Source organism: Euprymna scolopes, chromosome 7 (genome assembly GCF_053919585.1).
Source record: "Euprymna scolopes isolate OS-2025 chromosome 7, ASM5391958v1, whole genome shotgun sequence".
NCBI classification, from domain to species: Eukaryota; Metazoa; Mollusca; class Cephalopoda; order Sepiida; family Sepiolidae; genus Euprymna; species Euprymna scolopes.
The window spans coordinates 145,892,132-145,917,265 of NC_136488.1; the positions used below are offsets into that span (position 1 = coordinate 145,892,132).

General features: G+C 32.9%; 1 protein-coding gene across 3 annotated transcripts in view; it reads right to left on the reverse strand.

Moving 5' to 3' along the window:
• The window catches only part of LOC145280030 (WD repeat-containing protein 13-like), a 443,316-nt gene that overhangs the window by 17,248 nt on the left and 400,934 nt on the right, over positions 1 to 25,134 (reverse strand). For all 3 annotated transcript variants that reach the window (XM_080131693.1, XM_080131690.1, XM_080131691.1), the window contains 4 exons: positions 11,484 to 11,624; positions 7,658 to 7,824; positions 2,360 to 2,419; positions 679 to 821 (listed from right to left, as the gene is read on the reverse strand). In XM_080131693.1, coding sequence (XP_079987819.1) covers positions 679 to 821; positions 2,360 to 2,419; positions 7,658 to 7,824; positions 11,484 to 11,624 — 511 coding nt within the window. The remainder of the gene's footprint in view (positions 1 to 678; positions 822 to 2,359; positions 2,420 to 7,657; positions 7,825 to 11,483; positions 11,625 to 25,134) is intronic.

Below are 25,134 nucleotides of genomic sequence, written 5' to 3' on the forward strand. Positions count from 1 at the left end.
GATGCACCAACCTTCACCTGCGGTATCTGCAACCGACAATGTAGATCAACAATAGACTTATTCAGCAGCAGAAGACAGTGTTCAATCACCTCTACAGTGTTCAACCCCATAGTCTTCTAGACTGATGGAGGCTAACACTAAAGCGTACTTCATAGTAGTTAGAACAGGAGACTCTGACAGACAACACATTGTCACAACTTCTAAAGCGCCAACAAAAGTTAGCAGAGGGTCGATAGAGAAGAGTATCGTCCAACATGTTTTCCTCCACCGGATGCCAACACACTATAAGGTATTAGGTTGGTGCAAAAATAATGTCATCTTTTGATGTTCAACTTCATGTCAAAAAAAAAACGATAAACGACATTTTTGCACCAAGCTAATAGCAATCACTGTACAAGATGAATCCCCATAAGTTGAACAGCTGGCTGTGATAGCAGATCACATAGCTGACATTAGACAAGGGCAATGTGCTTACACAACTGATAGAGGGGTAGTAGATGTTGGAAGTCCACATAAATAAGATGGTGGAGGAATTAGTAAAATTAACACTAAAGGAGAAAACAATGTCAAAGACGTAGTGATACCCATAACCATTCCAAAAAATACAAATAAAATAAAATTACTAACAAACAGAATAAGACAAATGAAATTGTTAAAATTCAAAGAAACTTTACAAACCTTTTGCCTTTGACTAATTTCCCAGTAGCTAAATCAAAGAGGAAGGAGAAAATAAACCCTTTATCATCACCGGACCATAGAATCCTTCCATTTGAGTCAAAGGCCATTGTCAACACTCGCCCAGCTGCTTTGCCTGTACCTCCCTGCCATTGATAAAATAAAAATACTTTGAAGACAGGATAGATAGAATAAAAAGGATTTCTTTGTAAATAAAACGTACCAAAAAAAAACATTCCACCATTTCAAGGAACTAACAAGAAACACCATTGCTTCTCAATAACTACAAACATTTTACATTTTATTTTTTTTTAAATTTAAGTTTATAAACAGAAGCCAATGATTTAAAAAAAAATTTTTTTTTTTTTTTGTAAGCAGCTAACTTTGATTTGCTGGTTCCATAATGAAAATTTAATGAAAAAAGGCTATTTTGAAATAAAACGTTAAATGCAAGTTTAGCCTGTGTTTATTCTTAATATTTTACTCTTTTGTAAAAAAACAAACTAACAATCTTATAACTAGACTTAGAAAGACTGTTTCATACAAAAAGTAGATGGGGTATAAAAAAAATTTTTTTTTTAAAAATGGCTGCCAGGCGATGAAAAAAATGTCTGCCAGTTGATGCTATTATCATTCAAACATGGTGGTGCTTGAATATATGGTTAAGTGACAGTTTTAGTCATTTAGAACTGCTTTAAAGCTTCACCGCTTACTCATTTTTCGACCAAATTTCAAACAATTACTACAGTTTATAGATCACCTTCTCAGCTATATTGTGAAAAAAAATGTTCAATTTTGTTCAGTAAAACAAAAGTTATGAATTTACTGGTGTCAAAATCGTAAAAAAATGTAAGGAGGTGAGCAGCGCTTTTTATGATTGGTTTCCATAGCAACCACGTCACTTCAGCGACTACTGTTGTAACCAATTCACTGCTGTTGCAAAACAAGAAGTAACAAGTGAAACAGACAAAATGAAAGAATGAAAGGTAGATATTTGGGGGGATTTTATCAAAAACAGACGAGTGCCGTACATTGTTATTACATATGTATATGTTATGTTTATGGGGGCAAAAAAATAAGCCTGAAATTAAACAAAGAATAAGTGAATTTATTGAAAGCCTGGAAAAATCATGGATAACAATAGAAAAATGCAAACATGAAAAGTAATATGGTTAAGCTTAAACATGGAAAAGTATAGGACTAATTGTTAAAACTGGAAAAGAAAAGGAAAAGATATTCTAGTAAAAAATATAATAAATTTATAACTTAAAATATTGTAGCATTAAGAATTTTTTTTAATTCAATTTATAACATTATATAATCAATTCTTAATGCTGCAATATTTTAAGTTATAAATTAATACTTTTTACTAGAATATCTTGTCCTTTTCTTTTCCAGTTTTAATGACTAGTCGTTTACTTTTCCATGTTTAAGAATAACCATATTACTTTTCATGCTCGCATTTTTCTAATATAATTGGATAATGATTACATAATTTTTCTTTTTTTAATTATACAAAAAGAAAAAATATTTTTTTAAATAAGGGTACAATTAAAAGATTTTGTAATTATGTGTATGTACTCATTATGTTACAAATGCAAAAGGGGAACATAGACTGGAGCTCAGACGAGCACTTGCCATGAAATGAGTCGTTAACGTTTAATGATGTCTAGTGAAATATTACCTTACAACACTGACCCGTTGATACATTCATCACTTGCACGTGTCCTTTGTTACTGCCAGTCTAGATTTGGAGTTCAGGAAAAAAATTGACAAAAACGAGCAAAAAAATAATTTGGAGCTGAAGATAAAGTTACTTATATCATACGAAAAGAAGCACTTTCTTTTTTTTCTTTCTTTCTTTTTTTTCTTTTTCTTTTTTTTTTACATTCTAAAGGACAAGAGAAACTCCGATAAAATAATAAAATTAGAGAAAGCTTGATTTTCATAAAAATACATAATCTTCTGTATCATAGATTTAAAAGACAACTGTTTATGTAATATATATTTCCTCAAAACCTCTGGCCTTGATGGAGAGGGAGACTAAAATTTGCTGCTATGATTTCAAATGATCTGAAATAACAGCACGAGAAACACCCGTCTAGCTGAAACTACTGTCAATAATTTTCCCCACTCTTTATCTGTGCCTAAATCCAAACGTAGATTCCATGAGCAAAGCTTCTTTCTTAGAACTGCACGCCAGTGGAACTCTCTGCTGCTTGCCTGTTTCCCACCTGACTACAACTTGGACGTCTTCAAGTCCAACATAAACAAACTCCTGACAAACCGCCTCCTTAAGTAAGACACTCTATCAAAACCCGCAATACTAATGATTACTACAATACTATCTTATTGATGTACACGCAATAAACCTTATCCCTGAGTGGCCTTTTGGCCTTGATAAGTGGTCACCCCCATGTAAAAAAAAAAAAAAAAAAAAAAAACAGCAAGGGAAGACTGGATTCCAAATATTTCTCCATTCTTTTCTTATATATCCACTCTTTTGGAAATGGGGTATGATTATGAACCAGTATCAAATAATCCTTATACACTGTGAAATTTACTTTATGTATGAAAATCACAGAGGGAAGATATAACATATGAGAAATATTTGGAATCAAGTCTCCTCTTGTTATTTTAGATCATTTGAAACAATAGCAGAAAGTTTTAGTCTCCCCTCCATCAAGGTCAGAGGTTTTGGGGAAATATCAAATATTTTGTAATTCATATGCAAAACTAAGAAAACAAATGGCTATGATTGAAACATTTTATGGCTGTAAAAAGTGTCAAAAATAGGCTCTGAATGATGGATGATCACCTTAATATGCGATCTTAAAAGCAAATGTCACATAGCCCACTACACAATTGAAGTCATTACCTTTCAATTGAGCCTTTATTTGTTAAATTCTTATCAATAGTTGCTGAGATTTATAAAATTGCCCAAAAAGATGATATATATATATGGATTTATCTATACTGGTAAACAAATTCAATACTGAAATGCTCATATCTTTGACCTTTGAGAAATCTACCAAACTCCTCCGACAATTTTAGGTCTACACACTTTAAATTTTAGATATAGGTTCCTTGGGCATGGATCTAACTTAATAACTCGATGTGAGCCCAAAACAATAAATTTTAAGGGGTAATAATAGGTGTCAAATTTTTAAAAAATTTACCACTTTTTTTTTTTTGCTTAACATACACCTCCAAATACCCGGGCAACGCCGGGCACCCATGCTAGTATATATATATAATAAAAAAAAGAAAATTGATCATATTTAGACCCCCCCCCCTATCCCTCTCTTGCTGTCTATAATTTCTACAAACATTTTCAAACATAACATCCTTGAAAAAGTCGTCTGACAAAAAACGTTTCAGGTTTTAATAATTACACCTCATGATTCTCTTTTAATCGACTCATTTATTTTATTCAATTATATATATATATATATATATATATATATGCATATATAAAAAAAACAGTATACACACACATATATATATATATACTGTTTTTTCTCTTTATTCATATTTTAGTCGATTAAACATGTAAATATAGTCCATTTTTTCTTTATTATATTAAAATTTTGTCACTCTCATAAAGATATATATATATATATATTTTGACTAAGTATTTTTATTGCATATTCTTTTAAACATTCATTTTAATTAATTTCCTATTAATTTTTTCTATTTTCTTATGGGTCAATCATCTTTAACTATTACATGTAATTATATTCATGCAGATATTCTACATGATTTATACTTGCGTAATATTTGCGTAAAAAAGTTATAGTAAATACAAACCTCATCCTATATATTTTATGTATGCATTTATAGATTTGTTTAAAAAATTTTGCCTACCAAACTCCTCTGTCAGTTTTCCATGTCTACAGACATGAAACTTAATATATAGGGTATTCGAACCCATGCAAAACTTTATATTTGGGTTTTAGCCGAGGAGAATTGGTGCAAAAGTGTGAAAATTAAAGAAATAGAATTTGCCGGGTGAAGATCAAACGACAGTACTACGAATATGCATGTGCTATTGGTTTTATGTTTTAATTTTTAGCCTTGCAGCAAACATGCCTTCATAGGTCAGACATTAATGAAAGGAAAAAGTAAATTGTAAGCTAAACGTTTTGATTTTCGGTGGTCGCACATCAGTCATTTTTTTTTTTTAACTTTATAAATCATTGCTATTATTATTATTATTTATTATATCATATTGAGTTCAATATGATATAATAATAAATACAAAATCTGCATGAATCAAAATATCATATTTAAGCGTATTTTATGATCGGGCAATGCTGGGCTGTCTGCTAGTATATATATGTGTGTGTGTGCTATTAAACAATTTATATTGTATCATAGAATGAAATAAACACAGCCTGTTTTGAGGTTAATATAATTAGCGATAGATTAAAAAAGCTTTTGCATATATTAATTTAAATATGTACATTTTCTTTCTATTAAATTGTTCGAAATAAGCAAAGGCATTAAAAAGTTATCTCGTGTTTTAGAGTTATTTCCCTTTACTTAATGCTAGTTCCACAAAACGATATTTAATAATCTATAGGATAATGTTTTGCAAACAAGTCTGTAACCAAGACCTTTGATTCTTTCAAGATATCCGAAATTTTTACCCCCTTTTTTTTTTTTTCTTAAAATAATTTGTAAATTTATTCAACAAATTAAATTAAAATCATATGCACTAAAATTAAATAACAAATAAGGGAGAGAACTACTAATCCAAATGGGAAAATGTCCAATATCCATGTAACAGAAATGTAAAAAAAAAAAAAAATATTAAATAACAGTTAATTAAAAAAAATTTAGAAGAAAAAGGGGGAGGCAAATAATAATTAATAAAATGACCCTTCCCAAAACCAACATGCAATTATCAAGAAGTTCCATTGAATGTCCTGGTGGCTTGGCAGGCTAAGCGCAGACTCAAGGCATTTCATCAAATAGTAGCGATGGAGAGGCGCTCATAAAGCCAATTCATGTTGGTCCCCGGTGTAGCGCATCATTAACAGTTGCAGTCCCGATACATCGCAAATTAATAACTATGCTTACTAAAAACCGACACACTTAATTAATAACTACACCCACCAAAAAGATTTGAAGAATAGGCTAACATAAATAACTTAGAAGGAACCATCCTTTCGTTACCCCTCAACATCATCTCATGCGATCTAATCAAAATTGAGTGTTTTGCTGTAACTCACTTTAGTTTATGTTCATGCCTTTTCATTTGATTCTCAATCCTAAATCATCTACATTTGCAGCATATCTTTTTAATCTTTCAAGTAAATTCATTGATACCTCAAAGTTAACAATCCCTCATTCAATAATCTTGTTATTTTTCGGCTTTCAGTATTTTCACATTGTTTCCATGTTTTAATACAGATTGTACGTATAGTCTGGTGAGAAAAAATGATATCCATCAATTTTCAGAGGCTTTAAATTAATATTTCAATCAGTATAATAACTGCAGATCGTCCATTTCCTATAAATTCCAGATATCTCGATTAATATCCGTTAAAAGTGGTTGAGAATTTAGGGGTTTGAATCAATGTGGAAAATAATCAAAATTTGACAAAGATTGGTTTAGAACTGTTTGCATTATTGAAGTTTATGTGATTTGTTTATATGAATAAGTTTTAATTTTTTTTTTTTTTTTTTTTTTACAAGGAAGTCACCACTTATCAAGGCCCGGAGGCCACTCGGTGATAAGGGTTATTGCGTGTACAGTAATCAATGAGATACTAACGTAGTAATCGCTAGTAATGGAGATCTGATAAAGTGTCTTACTTAAGGGGGCAGTTCAACAGGAACTTGTTTATGTTGGACTTGAAGACATCCAAGTTGTAGTCAGGAGGGAAGCAGGCAGACGGAACAGAGTTCCACAGGTGTGCAGTTCTAAGAAAGAAGCTTTGTTCATGGAATCTACGTTTTGATTTAGGCACAGATAAAGAATGGGGAAAATTATTGACAGTAGTTTCAACTAGACGGGTGTTTTTCATGAAAGATTGGTTGGGGGGCGCAGAGATTGGAGCTCAGAAGAGCACTTGCCAGTGAAGTAACGATAAAACAATGACAAGCTCATAACGTCCCTTCTGTGGGAGAAAGGTTGCAGGAAAGAGAAAAGGGCATCCCCCACTAGGCTACGAAGTCTATTTTGTACTCTGTCAAGGCAGGATATGCTGTTTTTAGCAGCTCCTGCCCAGATATGGCAGCAGTACCTCATCCTTGGATGTACTTGGCTTTTATATAGATAGAGAATTGCATTAGCAGTGAGATATCTACTGGAGTGGTAGAAGGATCCCACCATTTTTCCAGCGACCTTGGCAACAGATGCGGAAAGAATGAATGTTTTTATTACTAAAACCTTCTTGATATCTTAGAATCATAAATAAGCTCTGTAATCAATTTCTTTGTAAAACACTTTCATTATTTGTTATTTACTTAAAATGTATACCAATTTGCATTTTAACTGACTTCTGTAGGCAAACTTTTCTCCACTTATGTATGTGTTGTGACTGGATTACCACCGAGTACATAATTGATGCTTTAATGAATTGGTAAAAATTGTAATAGCAGTGCTACTATTAATACTAAATACTGATATGTACAGATCTATTTGGTAGAATTTCACCTCAAACATAACAGTTATATCTTAGGTGTGTCAAAATGATACTATTACTACTACTAATAATACTTTTCCTCCTATTACTACCTATAAAACATTACTAATGAACATTTACAGGCTCAAACCATTGACAAAGATTGCACCAGATTTAACATAAAGCATCTTTGAGATACAATGTTTACTGTACATTATATATTCAAAATTATAATGCTACTAATGTTATTACTAATATTACTTAACCAAAACTATAACGGCTTTCTGCAGAATTCAGACAAAAACTGCATTTAAAATAAATTTTTTGAAAATTAAAAAAAAGGATACAACAAACATGTTGTTATTCAAAGGTTGGAAAAGGCAACATAATAATTCAGCTCCACTGCCATCTTCAATAACTCGGATGCAGTTTCCTGCAGCAACATCCCAAAGTCGTGCAGTTCCATCCAGGGATACTGATAAGATGATATCATTTGAAGAGGACCAAGAGAAATCTGTAGGATTAAAGGAAAAATAAATAAATAAATAAATAAATAAATGACATAAAAGTTTCAATAAAGAATGTTTTGAATTTATATATATATACTAGCAGGGGTGCCCGGGAAATTAAAATGGAAACTAAAAATAAGCGAAGTAATAACCCTGTTTAAATATTATAAAATTAAAAAAAAAATGTTAAATCTGTAGGATTAAAGGAAAAAAAAGACCTAAAAGTTTCAATAAAGAATGTTTTGAATTATATATATATATATACACACACACTTGGGGAGGTGATCATTGCTTATCAAGTTCACTCTAAGATAAGGATGAAGTGTTAGATGGTGAGACAACATGATCAGTAATGGCGGAAGTTGGGTAGAGCTGGATTATTTGAGAGGACAGCTCAACAGGAACTGATTTACATTAGATTTGAAAATGACCATGTTATAGCCAGCTGAAAAGTAGCCCCACGATATAGTGTTCCACAAACGGATGCAATTATTAAATGATATTTTAACTTATTTGAGTACTTCTGCAATGGACGACCCGTTTTTCTGTGAATGCTGTCTAAGCCTATTTCGTCAGCTTACATAAACCACCAAAATATGACGAAATGATGCTCAGCCATTGCAAAAAAAAAAAAAAAAAAAAAAAAAAAAATTACTTGATCCGATATCAATACACTGCTGGAAGAAAATATTAGTTTTATTTATTTACCAGCAGGGAGACCCAATGTCGTGCGAGATCGAATGATGATCAACAAATGTTTCACTCTCCCATATTTTTATTACCATCGAAATCGTGAAATCACCCATTTTTAAATCAAATGGATTGATTGCCCGCTCTAGTTGGGGATCCACTCCGGTGCACCAGAAGGAAGTTTCACATGTCTCCCCGCAGTGACGTAATCTAAAATCTATTGTAATCTACATTGCACTGTAGAGAACCTAATGTTTATTTTATATAATTATTTTTATACATAACTGCTTGAATTCAAGTTTAAAATGCAAAAGTCAAGTATCATTGTTCAATTGCTCTAAACAAAAACATTAATTTCAAACGCCCTCCTATCATATCAAAGAATCTACTGTTGATTTTATATGCTGAGCCTTTTTGCTTGTGTAGTAATAAAACTTTTCAAATCCACTTGTGACGTTAGGCTGTATAAGGTGTTAACTTTGATCAAAATCGCCTGTTCTTTTTTCCCATCAGATTTTTTCGATTATCGATACTTATCGAAGATATTCTGATACAAAACAGATCTAAGAAGACTGTCAGATATATAAAGTACATTTGTATGAAATTTCATAAAAAATCTGCCCAGCCATTGTGGAGTCTATAGGAAACGAGCTCACAGACAAAGTTTGTTTTATATAATAGTAGACAGAAGAGATTTATTTTATTTCCATTTTTTTGTTTCATTGAAATTATTATGTGATAAATGCTTTTCTTTTTTTATGTTTTAAAATTTGATTAGCACTCTGCATATTCTGACGGCTTCTATAAGCTGCAGGAATATGCTGAGGGCAACATCATGGAAAAACGGGTCATTCATTGCAGATACGGTAGAACCCTGGGATACGGTATTAAAAATTAGTAACAAAATACAGTACAGTATATAATATGCATGTATATAATCAAATAATATTATAAATAACACTGTGAGGCAGGGTAAATACCGTAACCAGGGTCTGGAAAAACATTGTATTGCACATTGTAACCTGAAAAAAACGTATCCTAGGGCCACCATATTCTGGGGTTCTACTGATTATACAAGAGGGACAATATGGAGATTGCCAACATCTCTAGTCAAAAAAACAATTCAAAAACTGCATGAGGAATTGTCATTTTATACCAGTAGCCACTTCAATGCAGCCATCTTCCCCATCATTTTGGTAAATTGCTCATAATGAAAATTCCTCATCACAAAAAAAATGCAGACAATAATGATGTGTGCATTATAAAGTAGATAAAATTCGACTTTTCCACAAATCTCCATTTTGACATAATTTAAAAATTTTTGAATAAGTTGTTTGGGTAAATGTTTCGTTTGTGGAGGTGGACCTAAACGAAACATTTACCATTGTTTGTTTTAAATCAAATAATCATGCGATAAAAATATTAAAAATGACTTAAAATATGAAGTTATAGCGAATGAGAACATATCACAATATTTTTTTCCAAAATTAGTTCAGCGTTCTCCAAAATTCAAAAGAAACTTTTACTGCTTAAGTAAATACAGGATGACCTACCAAAAAAGCCACCCACAAAACCGTTAATAAAAATTCACAATCCTTTCTGCAATCCAACATAATTTGGTACAAATAAACTTTAGTCTATGTTTGACTTGTCCACCAAGTTTCAGGCATGAATGTCCAGCAATCTTTATCTTACCAAACACCTGGATATGACATACAGAATCGTCAATAACTGACACACTGCTTTCTTGGAATGGACCTGATTTTGGCTGTGACGACCTTCTTCAGTTCAGGAATCATCTGGGAATTGTTTTAATAGATATTAATCGTTGAAATAAATAACCCTATCAGAAGGTAAGGTTCGGTGAGTATGGATCCCATTCAGGATCATATTTTCTACTGATGAGACAATCACTAAAATGTCCCACACATCTTCTATGAAGAAGAAATCATTTAAAACAAAGACTGTTTAACCTTCATGATTGAAACTTGGAGGACAAGCCAGACACAGACTAAAATTCATTTGTAATCAATATGAGTGTATTGCAGAAAGAGTTGTAAATTTAATTAACGATTCCATACGTGACACTTTTGGTGAGTTATCCTGAAGAAACATTTCTAAAAAGATAAAAATAATGCAAGATTTTGTTCTCGTATTATTCGGATTCTTTGGACTACTGTTCTCATCTTTAGCGTTATTTGAACAACGTTTCAGTCAATGTGACCTCTGACCTTCTTCAGGTGTATCTTGTTGAATTCAGGGAATCTTTCTGTCGAACTCGAGCAGTGACTAGAGTACTTGACAAAATTTAGTTGTAAAAATGTTATACTCTTCTGATAGTTGAAGGTTCAGTCCTTGGTGCAGATTTCTTTAGTTATTAATTATTTTTTAGTCGAGAACATCTTTTTTAATGACGTTTCTGAATTTTTGAGATGAGGATTAGTTATTTGTATTATCATTCATCGGACTACTGTTCTCATCTTGGGTGTGATTTTCACAACGTTTCGGTCGATATAACCTCCGACCTTCTTCAGGTGTATCTTTTCGAACTCGGGAATTTGGACCAAATTTCGAGCGCAACCCTTTATTTACTTCACGGGGGTAGGATATATATTCATATTATTTGGATTCTTTGGACTACTGTTCTCATCTTTAGCGTTATTTGAACAACGTTTCAGTCAATGTAACCTCTGACCTTCTTCAGGTGTATCTCGTCGAAATGGGGAATCTGCATAAAATTTTGAACGGAATCTCTTATTTAATCCACGGGGGTAGCATTCGCTTGTTCTGTTAGCAGTTATATCAACCGAAAATGTTTTTCAGATAACACTCAATATGAGAACAATGTTTAATATGGATAATCAATCCTCATCTAAAAACTTCAGAGTCATAAGATTTTGTTTTGTTTCATTTTGAAAAGGACAAGAGTACGAAAACAAGAGTGAAAAGCTGTGAATTGAAACTAAATACTTACCAGTCACACCGCTGCCATGACCTCGTAGCATGCAAATGACTGTAGCAGGAGGGGGTATGACCTGACATATAGATAACGTACCATCGGTTGACGAACAAGCAACTCGTGACTTATCATCATTTGCAAATCTTACACTTGTGACTGGAATAGAAAAAAAAAAAATGTAACAGAAATTTGTGTAACAAGTTAAAAAAAAAAGACAATCTATGTTCTTTTATCTCGAAGGCTGAAAAAAATTCAACTTCCAGTCAATCAAAGAGTTTTGTCTTAAGAATACCCGTCCCATGATGGGTAAAAATTAATTCCTGTGACAGAAGAGTTTTAGTTTTGGAGAAAATAGAGTTTGAAATTATGGAAACAGACAGAAAGATAAACATACAGACATACATATAGCCGTTTATAGATTAGATTTGTACATAAAGTAGACAATTTCTATTATATTCTTCAATTTAAAATATGAGTTATCCCTGTTGTTGATTTTTTTTTGTTTTATTTTTAGGTGATTATTTAAAAACTAGCAAGACTCGTGGGAATTCTACTGTATGAGAAATATATTTAATCAACAAATATTTTTCTGGATAGCGTAAAAAAACTAGTTTTTCAGACAGAAAAAGCAATAACATGCAGTAAATATGAGTTTATTAATATTTGTATGAAAATAGTGTAAATTGTATTTTAAATATAAAACTGACCCAAATGAGATAATTACTAATAAAGTAAGTACTAATGAATACTCCGGAAGTAATTTTGTGCTACATAGTTCAATGTAAATAATAAAATCACATTTGCAGAGACAATTCTTAATTTATTTCTTCAGTTCAGCACCAGTCAATGTTCTTTTCATTTGCCCTGTTTCTTTTAAATATTCCCCTTTTTTTACATAACTTTTTGCTGATTTCTTTCTTTGGTGAATTTACTATAATGTCCAATTTCTACTGTACACTCTTTAACCCTTATCCTTGAGTGGCCTCTTGGCCTTGATAATGTGGTGATGCCTATGTAAAAAAAAAAAAAAAAAAAAAAGAACCGCTGTAAGCCAAAATTAGGAGTTCCTTTCTCATACAATTACAATAATGATCATATTTTATTATAATGATATTTGAAAAAGAAGCTACATCAAGGGAGATCACTCTCATATTCTTGTCCAAAGTTATCAGATTCACTTTTTTCAAAGTGTAACATATGGACTAACTAAGGAAGGAACAATCAAAATATTATATATCATACTAGCAATGGGTGCCCGGCGTTGCCCGGGTGTTTGGAGGTGCATGCTGAGCAAAAAAAAAGTAAAAAGTGCTCAAATTAAACATAGTTAATCAAAAAGATGACTTGCAGAAATGGCGTTGCTTTTAAACCTCCCACAAAGGTCGTTTTTAATGTGGTAAAAAAGCAGCTCCCTCAAAAAGGAGGCACTCTGGCATATCCAAATAAATAGTAATTGTCTCAGTATGAAGGGTTTCCCCTACATTGACCAAGGACCAATTACAGAACAGACACTAGCAAGGCGAAGGCTGGGAGTTGGCGGTTGCATTCAATTAGTTTCGCTTTATTTATACGAAAGAGAAAAACTAATAGCCGACACGACGGGACGGCGGGAGCTTTTTAAAACTCGATCAAAAAAAATTAAAGAAACCGTGTCCGCTTGCGAATCTGAGATATTATGATCTAGAAAGTATGCAAAAACGTCTCCCGGAATATAACCGATGCAAGAACCGACGCAAAAATCCTTTCATAGGTGGTGTAGGTGTACTAGCGGGGGTGTACCCGACGTTGCCAGAGTGTTTGTAGGTGTGTGTGGTTGTTAATGAAAAGCTAAGAATAATCGAAGTAAAAAAGAAAACATAAAAACGAACGTTAAAAAAAAAACACGTGAAAAATGGCTTAAACAAGACTCTTTCGATATTAAAATTTTAAAAATCGATGGGTACCCGGGTGTTTTTGGGTGTGTGGTCGGTCGGGGGTGTTAATGAAAACCTAAGAATAAGCAAAGTAAAAAAAAAAAAAAAAAAGAAAGAAAAACGAACGTTACGTGAAAACTGGCTTAAATAACACTGGTTTAATATTTAAATTTAAAAATTCGAAAAAAAAAAAAAAAAAAAAAAAAAAACACATCTCACACCACGATTCAAACCCAAAACATTTAGATAAGGAACCAACGCCCTAACCAACTGAGCTAACACGACGTACATTAAATTTAGTCAGTTCTTCAACTATTTAAACTAAATCAGTCATTTGACGCATGCATAGAACCGGTCATCGTCATGAGAAGACGGTTTTTGTTGACCCACCCCCTGTAGAAAATTGTTGATTTCGGGGTAAAAAAATTAACGTTTTTGGCCAATTTTTCGATATTTTTCGGGTGAAGGATGAAGCTTTAATATGATACCAAGTTTGTGAATTTTTGTTCCGTTTGTCAAAAGTTTTTAGCGGACACACAAACACATACATACACACATTTTCGCTTTTATATATATACTAGCAAGGGGTACCTGGCGTTGCCCGGGTGTTTGTAGGTGTGTGTGAAAAAAAACAGGTGCCCGTGAAAAAAAAAGCCTTGACGACGCGCAGTTGGAAAATAGTAAAGTGTGAAAAAAAAAAAACAGGTGCGCGTTTTTGATTGACGTGACAGCGATAGCTATTCAGCAGTTAGCATTTTGTGCGGGACAGTTTTTAATGAGGTCAATAAATCGGTTTGTTTGTTTTTAAAAACCCGCTCCCTCGTCTCGAAATGAAAGCTACCGTTTGATATGACGAAGTCGATATTGACCAAACGTTACTTAGCTCTCTAGAGACCACTGGCTCTAGGCCTGTGATTAGAGTCGAGTTTCGCTTTTTGTTTATATCGAAAACTGAATGTAACGCGTGCCGATGCGGGGAAATGTGGAATAATTAACGTTTGAAAGTCAATAAAATTAAATAGACGGGCGAGCTCCATGGTTAACTGTCAGATATTAAAATTTATAGATGATATAAAAAGTTTTAAGAAGTTGTGAAGCAAGCGAGTGCTTCTATGAAAAAAGCCTTTTGTGGACATCGAGGAAAAGCGTACATACATACATACATTTTCACTTTTATATTTATAGACTGGCGGGGGAGGGGTACCCGGCGTTGCCCGGGTGTTTGTAGGTGTGTGTATGGGGGGGGATAAGTAATAACCCTGAAACGATGTTAAAAAAATCGGAAAAACCAAAACCAAAAAAAAAAAAAAAGCGAAAAAAAAAACACTGTGTGTATAGGGGGGGGGGGAAGAAGTAAACTAAAGAATAAGCTAAGTAAAAAAAATAAAGAAACGTTGCCCACGTGTTTAAAGATCTAAAAGAAAAAAAAAATAGCTTTGGTCGTGAGGCTGGATTGAACCCGGGAGCCTTGATGCAGAAGTGAAACAAACTCCAACCACTTAACCGTCTAGGCCAAGAGTAAGAGGAATTGATTATAGTGTTAAAATAAGGCTTATAAAGCGAGTGAAAGAGGTTTGATTGACAGATAGTCACTAAATGAGGTCATCGTGGGAGCGTTACGAGATGACGTAGCAGTCTTTTATTTTTTTTGTTTTACTTCACATTAGCGTTTATTAAATTACGTATTTCGTTTCCTGTCTAGACATCTCTATCTGTCTCTCTGTCTCTCTGTCTGCGTTTGTGTATGTGTGTGTCTCTCTCTCTCACTTCGTCTTCCTTACTCCCCCGCCCCCGCGAGTCTATAAATATAAAAAGAAAATGGCGTCTGGCTGTTTTTTTTTTGTAAAAACTTTGATCGTTAATATTTTTTGTAAGCATATTTTTTTTTACTTCACATTTTTGGCTTGTTATTTTTCGTTTAACTATCGCATCTAACTATTTTTAATGTGCTAATAACTTTGGTAACGTTGTCATAGCGTAGAAGTTCATAGTTTAGCTTGTGTGAGGGTTAAATTTTTTTTTACCGATAACAACAATGTTTTTTAAATTCAGACTGCCATTAGAGCTTGCTGACGTCAAGATCACGTAACATGACTCAGCGGGTTTTAAATACAAGTTGACCCAAAATAAACGGCCCCGTGTATACTTTATGTAGAATAGTTGGCGCCCATAATTTTTGAGGCAGTTATGAATCGATTTAAAAATATGTAATGTTTAATATTAAAATGTCACTTTTTTGGGCCCCTCCCCTGCAGAAAATCGATCAGTTGATGCACTTCTGATGGTCCTTTTGGGCTAATTTTTTGATATTTGTCGTCCGGAGGGTGGCGCTTTAATATGATACCAAGTTTGTGAATTTTTGTTCCGTCGGTCAAAAGTTTTTAGCAGACACACAAACATACATACATACATTTTCGCTTTTATATATATATAGATATAGATACTAGCGGGGTACCCAGCATATCCCAGGTGTTTAGAGGTTAACAATGTTAAAACTTCCAAAAAATATCAGAAAAAAAAAAAAAACACAGCAAACGTGATGGAAAAAAAAACATTTAAAAAAAACGAACGTAATGCAATATGAACGGTCTGGCGTTGCCCGGGTGTTTAAAAAAAAAAATTGGGGGATGGATAAACATTGCTTTTTATATATAGATAAATAGACTAGCAGGAGTGCCAGGTGTTTTTAGGTGTGTGTTGAGCAAAAAAAAAAAAAAAAATGTGGCAGTAGGCAGGCAGGCTCGAACTCATGACATGAAGGTGGAAAAGAAAGTGAAAAAGAAAACCTGACATCCTACCGCTATGCCATGACACAGCCGGAAATGTAAAGCATTCAAATTTAGCGATGTCAATCAAAAAGATGACTTGCAGAAATAGCGTTGCTTTTAAACCTCCGATGAAGGTCGTTTTTAATGTGGTGAAAAAGCAGCTCCCCCTCCCAAAAGAAAGGGGGGAACTCTGGCAATGGCAATTGCCTGATATAAAGGGTTTCCCCCACATTGATAAAACTTAATTGTCTTTAAAACGTACCAGCCAGGTTGATACCTTTGCTTCGATTAGTTTCCCTTTATTTATACGAGAAAGACAAATAAACACTGGAAACAAGGGAATTTTTTAAAACTTGATCAAAATAAAGACAGAGACGATGTCCGTTTGCAAATTGGAGATATTACAATCTAGGAAGTATAAGGAAACTTGTCCTGGAATGTAACCAATGCAAGAAGCCAAACGAAAAAAGCCTTTCACGGACACTCGCGGCCATTTTGCCTTTTATGTAATAGGCTAACGGGGGTTCCCAGCATTCCCGGGTGTTTGGAAAAAATAATATATATATATATATATATATATATATATATACATACATACACACATACACACATACATATTCTTTTTTCTTTTATTAATATAAAACAATTTATATGGTTGCGTCACTGGACATGCTAATGTTATGTCTCCCCTTTTTGGTTTTCATACATAAAGTAAATTTCAAAGTGTATAAGGATTATTTGACACTGGAGATATTCATAATCATACCCTATTTCCAAAAGAGGGCAGATATAACATAAGAGAAATATTTGGAATTAAGTCTTTCCCCTTCCTGTTATTTCAGATCATTTGAAACCATAGCAGCGTCAAGGCCAGAGGTTTTGGGGAAATATATATATGATACTGTTATTTATAAAGCTCTACTTTGTATGGAGCACTTTTGAAAAAATATTGATTCAACTCCATATTATCAACATATTTGAACTTATATATACACAGAGTTGGAAAGCTCATTAAACTAAAAGAAAGTCAACTTTAGTTTTCAGTTGCTGTTGTTGGTTAACAGCATCTACCAGGATAGCAAAGTGATGGTTGGCATGATGTGAAGAGGTTTTGCAAACCGATAGGAAGACCTCCATTTATAGATGAGCGACAAGTTATTAAATTTGACTAATGAATACGTCATTCACTAAAAATAAGTGGACTACTCTCCCATGACAGAAAGGAAAAAAAACACTAAATATATTTAAATCCTCATAAAAGGTTGTTTAATTCTCTCCCACTGCAAGAACTTAAACACCAGGGTCGGAAAGTACGATTAAGAAGTCAGCACCCCCAAGGAGGCGCACTCTGACCTGCAAAAAGTGCCTGGACAGCCCCATTAGCATTCTCCAGTAAGGGCACCTTAAGTAATTAGCAATAAACTAAGCCCTTCTCAAAGAGAGAAGACAAGACCTGAGAAGGTGGGCCTCCTAGAACTGCACAGAACTAAATTCCCACCACAAAATCAACAGGGACTGGATCATTACAGGAATGCTCTAATCTCTGTTAATTTTGGATCCAAGGATAAAAATCCCAAGAAAAAAAATAGAGAGAATGATAGAATTACTCAAATGCTGGGGACAGGTTCAGGTCAATGACAGTTCATCCAAGGAAAGATGGCTGTATTTGACATACCAGGAAAATATTTTTTACTGACCCAAATTGTAAAATTACCCATGCCAACTTGAAAGAATCTATTTGTAACTATTCGTTAAAATAGTACAAGTTTTTTTTAATCTCCCATCCTCTTCAATGTGGCCTGCCTTGAGTGTGTCTCATTTCATTCAATATGGGTGTGGTTGATCTTGTTTACATTCCTGCCTTAAACTAAAATAACACACACACACACACACATATATATATATATATATATATGTGTATATATATATATATATATATATACACACACACACGGGGTGCTTTAAATAAGTTTCCAGACTTTTGTACAGGCATTTCAAATTGTCATAGACTCTTGAAAATTCAGTATGTTATTGCTATATATCTTATGAGATAACTGACCAATCTTTATGATTTCGGGTTCAAATGAACAGCTACAGCAGGAACTGGAATGCTCCCTACTAAAGCCTGATTGTCACAGCTGGCGAATTTCAAATATGCAATCTGGAGGTAAGGACACTTTAGAAAAACTATATGCAATAAAATTCTGTTTTAAACTTGAAAAAAATGCCAGAGAAACATATGTAATGCTTCAGACTGCTTTTGGACCATCTTGCATGAATTAAGCTTCAGTTTTTGAGTGGCATAAGAGATTCAAGGAAGGCAGGGAGTCTGTGAGGGATGATGAGAGGTGTGGAGGAAGTAAGGAAGTCAGAACACCAAAGTTGATTGGCCAAATAAAGAATTTCATGGATAAAGACCGTCGTGTGTCTGTAGAGATAATAAGCGCACAGTTTGATGTCAGTGTGGGAACTGTACACACAATTATTCGCGAGGAACTGAAGATGCAGAAGTCTGCCTGAAGTTTGTACCAAGGGTGTTTCATCCTTTACAGAGTATTTTACCAAGATGGGCATCAAGACAATTTATCACCCTCCCTATAGTCCAGACCTTGCTTCCTGTGACTTTTAATTATTCTCTAAGTTATGAGACAATTGAAAAAGGCTGTGATGAGGATCATTGACATGACCACACACGAAGACTTCCATGACGGCTACCACAAGTTGTTGGAATGGTACAACAAGTGCATTGTAGCCAGAGAAGATTACTTCAAAGGAAACTACAGTTTCATATATGTTCTATCATTAAAAGTGCCTATACGAAAAAAGTCTGGAAACTTATTGAAGGCACCTCATATATATATATATATATATATATATATATATATATATATATATATATATATATATATGACTACTTCATTTAATCACATAAATTAATATACGAAAGTATTATTTTATGTGTAAACTTTAAGTATTTACTTCAACAGTGCTTAATACATAGGTAGAGCTAAGTAGTAAGTTATAAAAACATATATTACAATTAAGCTACACAGAATATTCTGCATTTCATCTGCCTGACGAATCCTAGCGTGGATGAAATGTGGAATATTCTGTGTAGCTTAATTAATTGCCATATATATTTTTATAACTTACTAATATATATATATATATATATATATATATATATATATATATATATATATATATATATATAGTGGAAGAAAAGCTCAACAGAGTGCTCGGTTATCAAAAAAAAAAATTCAAAATAAGAGTAATATTTATTTATATATGTATTACAAAAGATCAGGAAAAAAAAACATTGGTACCATCGGTTTCAAATCTAAACAAAGGAGCCAATATCTGATTGCCTGTGTCAGACTCTCTTCAGCCTTTGTTTAAATCTGAAACATATGGTATCGATGTTTTTCTGATCTTTTGTCCAAAAACTCACTGAAAGGTTGAAAATTTTTGTCATTTTACCATTAATGATTATTTTTTCTATATTTTAGACATTTCACAGATAATATTTTAAAAATTAATTATGGATAAGTATAGCGTTGAACAACATACGGCATATACGGTGAGAGACAATATTATCTCTCGCAATAGCAATATCAAATGGCTATCACGTTCCCCAGACTTGACTAGCCCCGACTTTTTCTTGTGGGGATATCTTAAAGAAAGAGCCTATGTTAACAGACCCCAAACCCTGTTAGAATGGAAGGAAAACATCAGGAACGAAATAAGGGAGTTAAATCACAATCCAGAGATTCTGTAATCTGTCGTGAATAATGTTTTGGAAAGAGCACAGATATGCGAAGCTGAAAATGGGCAACATTTAAAAGAAATTATTTTTCATAAATAAAGATTGTTTGAATTTTATTATATATATATATATATATATATATATATATATATATATATATATATATATATATATATATATATATATATATATATTACATTTCCCAATGCCTTAGTCAAATTGTGTTAAAATTACCGAAAGATATCATTAAAATTAAAGAATCTGTTTAAGTTCAAAACCCTTCGTGACTTTTTGGACACACTGTATATATGGTGTTAATCGCTTGACACTTGTCTTTCTCAATTCTCACCTCCACGATTCGGGTCTTTTTGTTTTTAGTTTTTGTACATATTTTCTGTTTAGTGGTGTATAATTTAAAATTTTATAATGATTATTAATATTATTATTATTTTATTTATTTCTTCTTTGCTGTTTTATAAATTTTATATATCTTTATTTCTTTTCGTTCTTTTGCACTTATTTAAATGCCATTAACCAATTTCATTTTTTAATGTCACGTGACTGACCTCTAAATTAATATGTGCTGTAAATTTTTTCAAGTTAGCATTATGGACTCTACAAGCAGTATTGCTTAAAGAGGTCTCTAGTTACTTGTAACTGGCTGTAGCATGCTTATGAATGTGTAGCTACATATAAATACTTACATAAAACAAATATACACACATATTTTTTTTCAGGTAAAAGAAATAGTTTCGTCTTCAAAAACAAAATTCAATAATATACTAACAAAAAATAGTTGGGAATCATCTCTAGGATTTTCCTAACAATTCCTGAGAATTTAGTCAAAATAGCCATGCTTCACCTAGACTAACAGAAAAATGTGTTAAATAATTTAAATATAAGTTAAATAAGAGTGGACTGATAAAAAAAAAAAGATCGTTTCTGTTTTTTTTTTTTCTTGTACATGGGATTAATTTCATGAATAAAATACTTTATAAATAACTAAAAGTGCAGAAAATTTGATTGAAAACTGAGAAATATTTTTTTAGATAATTTTCAGCTCTTGTACAGAATTCCTCCAACATTAAAAGACAAAAAGAAAAGAAAAATCTTTATGATGTACATACCTCAACAATAATTCAAACTTGCGAGATCCACCTTGTAATGCCTACAATTTCTCATTAATCGCTTTAGATCGTTTGGAGATGCGCTTCTTTATAAAAACAAAACTACTTAACCAATTTACGTAATTTTTATATGATCTTTTCATGCCATCACGGGTGTGTACACCATTTTTAATATAGAGATAATTCTAGACAACAACCTAATTTTCTTGTTATTATTATGATTTTTTTTTTTTTTTTTTGGCTCGAGTCCATTTTGCTTACATAATTGTTTGGTGAGTTCAGCAAATACAAAAAAAAAAAAAAAAAATCAACTTCTAAATAGTTCCATTCTGGTTGAGAATCAGGAAAGAACAAATGAAACATTATATAAGCGTCCCACTTCTTTAAAAGAGGAAACTGACAGAAACATACCATCCTTATGTACAGGGGTTAGACAAAATAATGGAAACACATTGTTTCCATTATTTTGTCTAATCCCTATATATATAATAAACCATACACACAATAACCCTTATCCCTGAGTGGCCATTGGGCCTTGATAAGTGGTGAACATGTAAAAAAAAAAAAAAAAAAAAAAATACAGTTTCACTATGGGAAATACAGAAGAAAACACTGTTTTTTAGCATCAATATTACATCCACAATCTCATTTAGAGAATGAACAACATAAATATGAGCTATTTGCTTAATAAAACCATTACTTCCTACAAATGGATATATGTCATGCAACCGTGACCTGATGTATGCATTTTGTCAGGTTTTGTAGTTTGTACAAACTCTCTTCATTTTCACAAAGTCTCTATATATCATAAAAGTAGCCTCTTCTGTTGAACGATCTATACCAAATTTCTATGTCAAATTTGGTCTACAGACTTGAAATTTGATATTTGGGGTATTCAGACCCGTGGAACAAAATAGATTTAGTTTTTAGCCAGAAAAATAGCTGCTAAGGGATTAAAATCACAACTTGAAAGGTGTAGTTTGATGTAAGGGGCTTTTACGTATGCACAAATATTCATTTATGCGTTTAATTATATTAATTTGTTAAGTTTTAATATGTATGTGTCATTAGCTCAGATGGTAGCGAATACCACTAGAGAGCTAAACAGTTTGGTTTCAATTTTAGCTGATGGTACCCAAGTCACATTTTTTTTTTTTTTTAAATTTTGAAATCACTACTATATATTGGATATTATATAATAATGAATACTATTGAGACTTGAAATTCCACAGGGGACTCATTCATATGTAATATATTGATGTTGGCATTCTGTAGATTTTCAGCGTAAATGGAGATGCTCTGATATTATTGTAGCTCTTTTGTTAAAACTGCAAAAGTATTTATCTAAGCTAGCAGGAACGCCCTGCATAGCCTGGTCGTAAAGTATGCTTAAATATGATATTTTAATTCTCGCAGTTTTCACATATATTATTACAGAGTTAATGTTCTATTGATTTTTATATATTATAAACTTACGATTTAAAAAGTAAAAATATATATATATACATATGACTTGTGTGCATCAGCTTGAATGGAAACCAAAACCTACAAAAAAAAATATATGTATATACATAACTTGAGTTCTTTCAGCTATAATTGAAACCGAAACAAAAACTTATTAAGAATTCTTAATAAAATAATTTATAAAAAAATAGATTACTGGAGTCTGTCAGCCATAATCGAAACCGAAACCAAAACTTACAAAGAATTCTTGATAAAATTATTTCTGAAACAATAAATGACTCGAGTGCCATTAGCTATAATCAAAATCAAAACTTATGAAGAATTCTTGGTAAAATTATTTATGACAAGAAATGGAAGTCCATAACAATTAAATGACAGTCACTCGGATGTAAGTGTGACACACAAAATAAATAACACACATGCTATGCTATTAATATATACATAAAGTTGGCTTTATAATAATAAATACGAAATCTGCATAAATTAAAATATTATATTTAAGCGTATTTCATGACCAGGCAACACTGGGCGGCCTACTAGTATGTAAATTCCACCACTCAACCTTCGAATGCAAAACCAGTTCATAATCAAATACTCATTCTTAACCCTACCCCTACCGTTAACCACAAAAAAAATTAACCTTCCCCTCAATATTTGGAGAGAGGTGGTGTAACAGAACACATATGACGGCTATATGCAATTACCGAGCCATGTGTGAAATAATGTCATCGTAAGAAAGACTATAAAAAGGAGAAAGAGCATGTTAGAGATCATGTTAAAGACCTGGATGACATTCGAGAGGACAGAGGTCAGAGAAAAGGAGCACAGTCATGATTTATTTGGGAAAGTACTCAGAAATAAATGTTGTTACAACACAAAAAAGTGAGTTTGAGTTATTCTTCATCTTGGTCTCCTTTGCAACGTAGACTTGAATATTATCATCCATCCATATGTAAACGTGGAGCTTATGTTGAATGGCTTTTTAGAGGTTCAGGACACTCTCAGGTGTGAGCATCCGTCTAACACAGTAAAAAGAACCCACTTTCTTCAAAGCAGCCTTGGCAATGGCGTCAACGTATTTAAAAAAAATTTTTTTTAATTCTATTTTCACCCCAGACAAGGCACAGTGCCACTTTGATGTAGGAGGCTACTATCGGGGGCATAAGTTGCAGGGATATTACTTAGGGAGTTGAGCAGCGAGATATCTGTTCACATTACACTTGAACTTCTGCATGTCAGTACAGTTGGGAAAACAGAATCCCGGAAGGGAGTTCCAAAGTCTAGCAGTTCTGGGGAAGAAACTATTGGAGTAGAAGGCTTTCTTACATCTAGAGGCCTCTATTGTGTAGGGGTGGGATTTTGCTGCTTGTCGGGTTTCTTGGGGGATTTATGTTGAGGGAGTACAAGTGCTTGCAGTTCGTCAGAGCATTCACCATTAAAATACTTATAGAACAGGCAGAGGGATGCAACATTTCATTAATAGGACAAAGGCTGAAGTTAGATGACAGGATCAATCAGGTTGGCAACTCTCTTTTGAACCCGGTCTTGGAGTGAGAGACAAGTAGCAGATGCACCAGCCCAAATGTGACAACAATACTCCATACATGGGCAAATTGTGGCCTTGTGGAGGTACAGGAGCGATCCTGGCAATGCAGTATTTGTTCCAATTCATGTTGTCTGTGAATATTAAGCTGAGGAGTTTGAACAGTGGTTGACAAGGTTTTTTTTTAATTATTAAAAGAGGAGAAGCTTAGTTTTGGCAGCATTGAACATTACCATATATTTTTAATCCGATTCCACTACAAAATGGAGGTCTTCCTCTAAGGTTTTAGCCATTTTCTTAGATATTTCATTTGTTTTCCCCTTGAGTCTGTTATAGAGCGTGATGTCATCAGCAAATATACCCATCTCAGGGACAATTTTATCCGCGAAGTCATTTATGAATATAAAGAATGATAAAGATTCAAGGATTGACCCTTATGATACACCCACATTTATTCATTTGTTTAGCGGGTTGAATGATTTGAACACTGGGACAAGAATCAACATTTAATTCCAATCCAAACACTTGCACTGATGAGGCCAGCTTCAATAGCTATAGTAAGAAGAGAAATAAATCATATTTATGCTATTAGCTGGGGGTGGCTTTGCCTGGCCATAAAATATGCTTAAATATGATATTTTAATTTTTTCAGATTTCGTATATATTATTAGAGTCAGAATTCCAAAAGTAAAAAAAAGTATTTGGGTAACATCAGTTAGGATCAAAGCTGAAACTGTAACATTTAAAGTTGGTGACGTTACCACTGTACCAACGTGACATGCATATGAAGTGATTAAAAATTAAAAATAAACTAAGATGAAAGTACAAAATGCGTAACGATTTTTTTCAATTTTGACCCATTTTTTACTCCTTAAAAACTATTTTAACGGTCCGTAAAGAATCCAATCATTTGAGGTCCCTAGCGCCGCTCTGTGACTTTTAGTTTCGGAGGAGATAGAGTTTGAAAATATGGAGGCAGACAGACATACAGCCTTTTATATATAAGATTTTAAGTGGACAACTTAGTAAAAAGTCTTTCATAGTGTTCAACAAATCATGTAGACATGAATTTGCATTTACCTTAG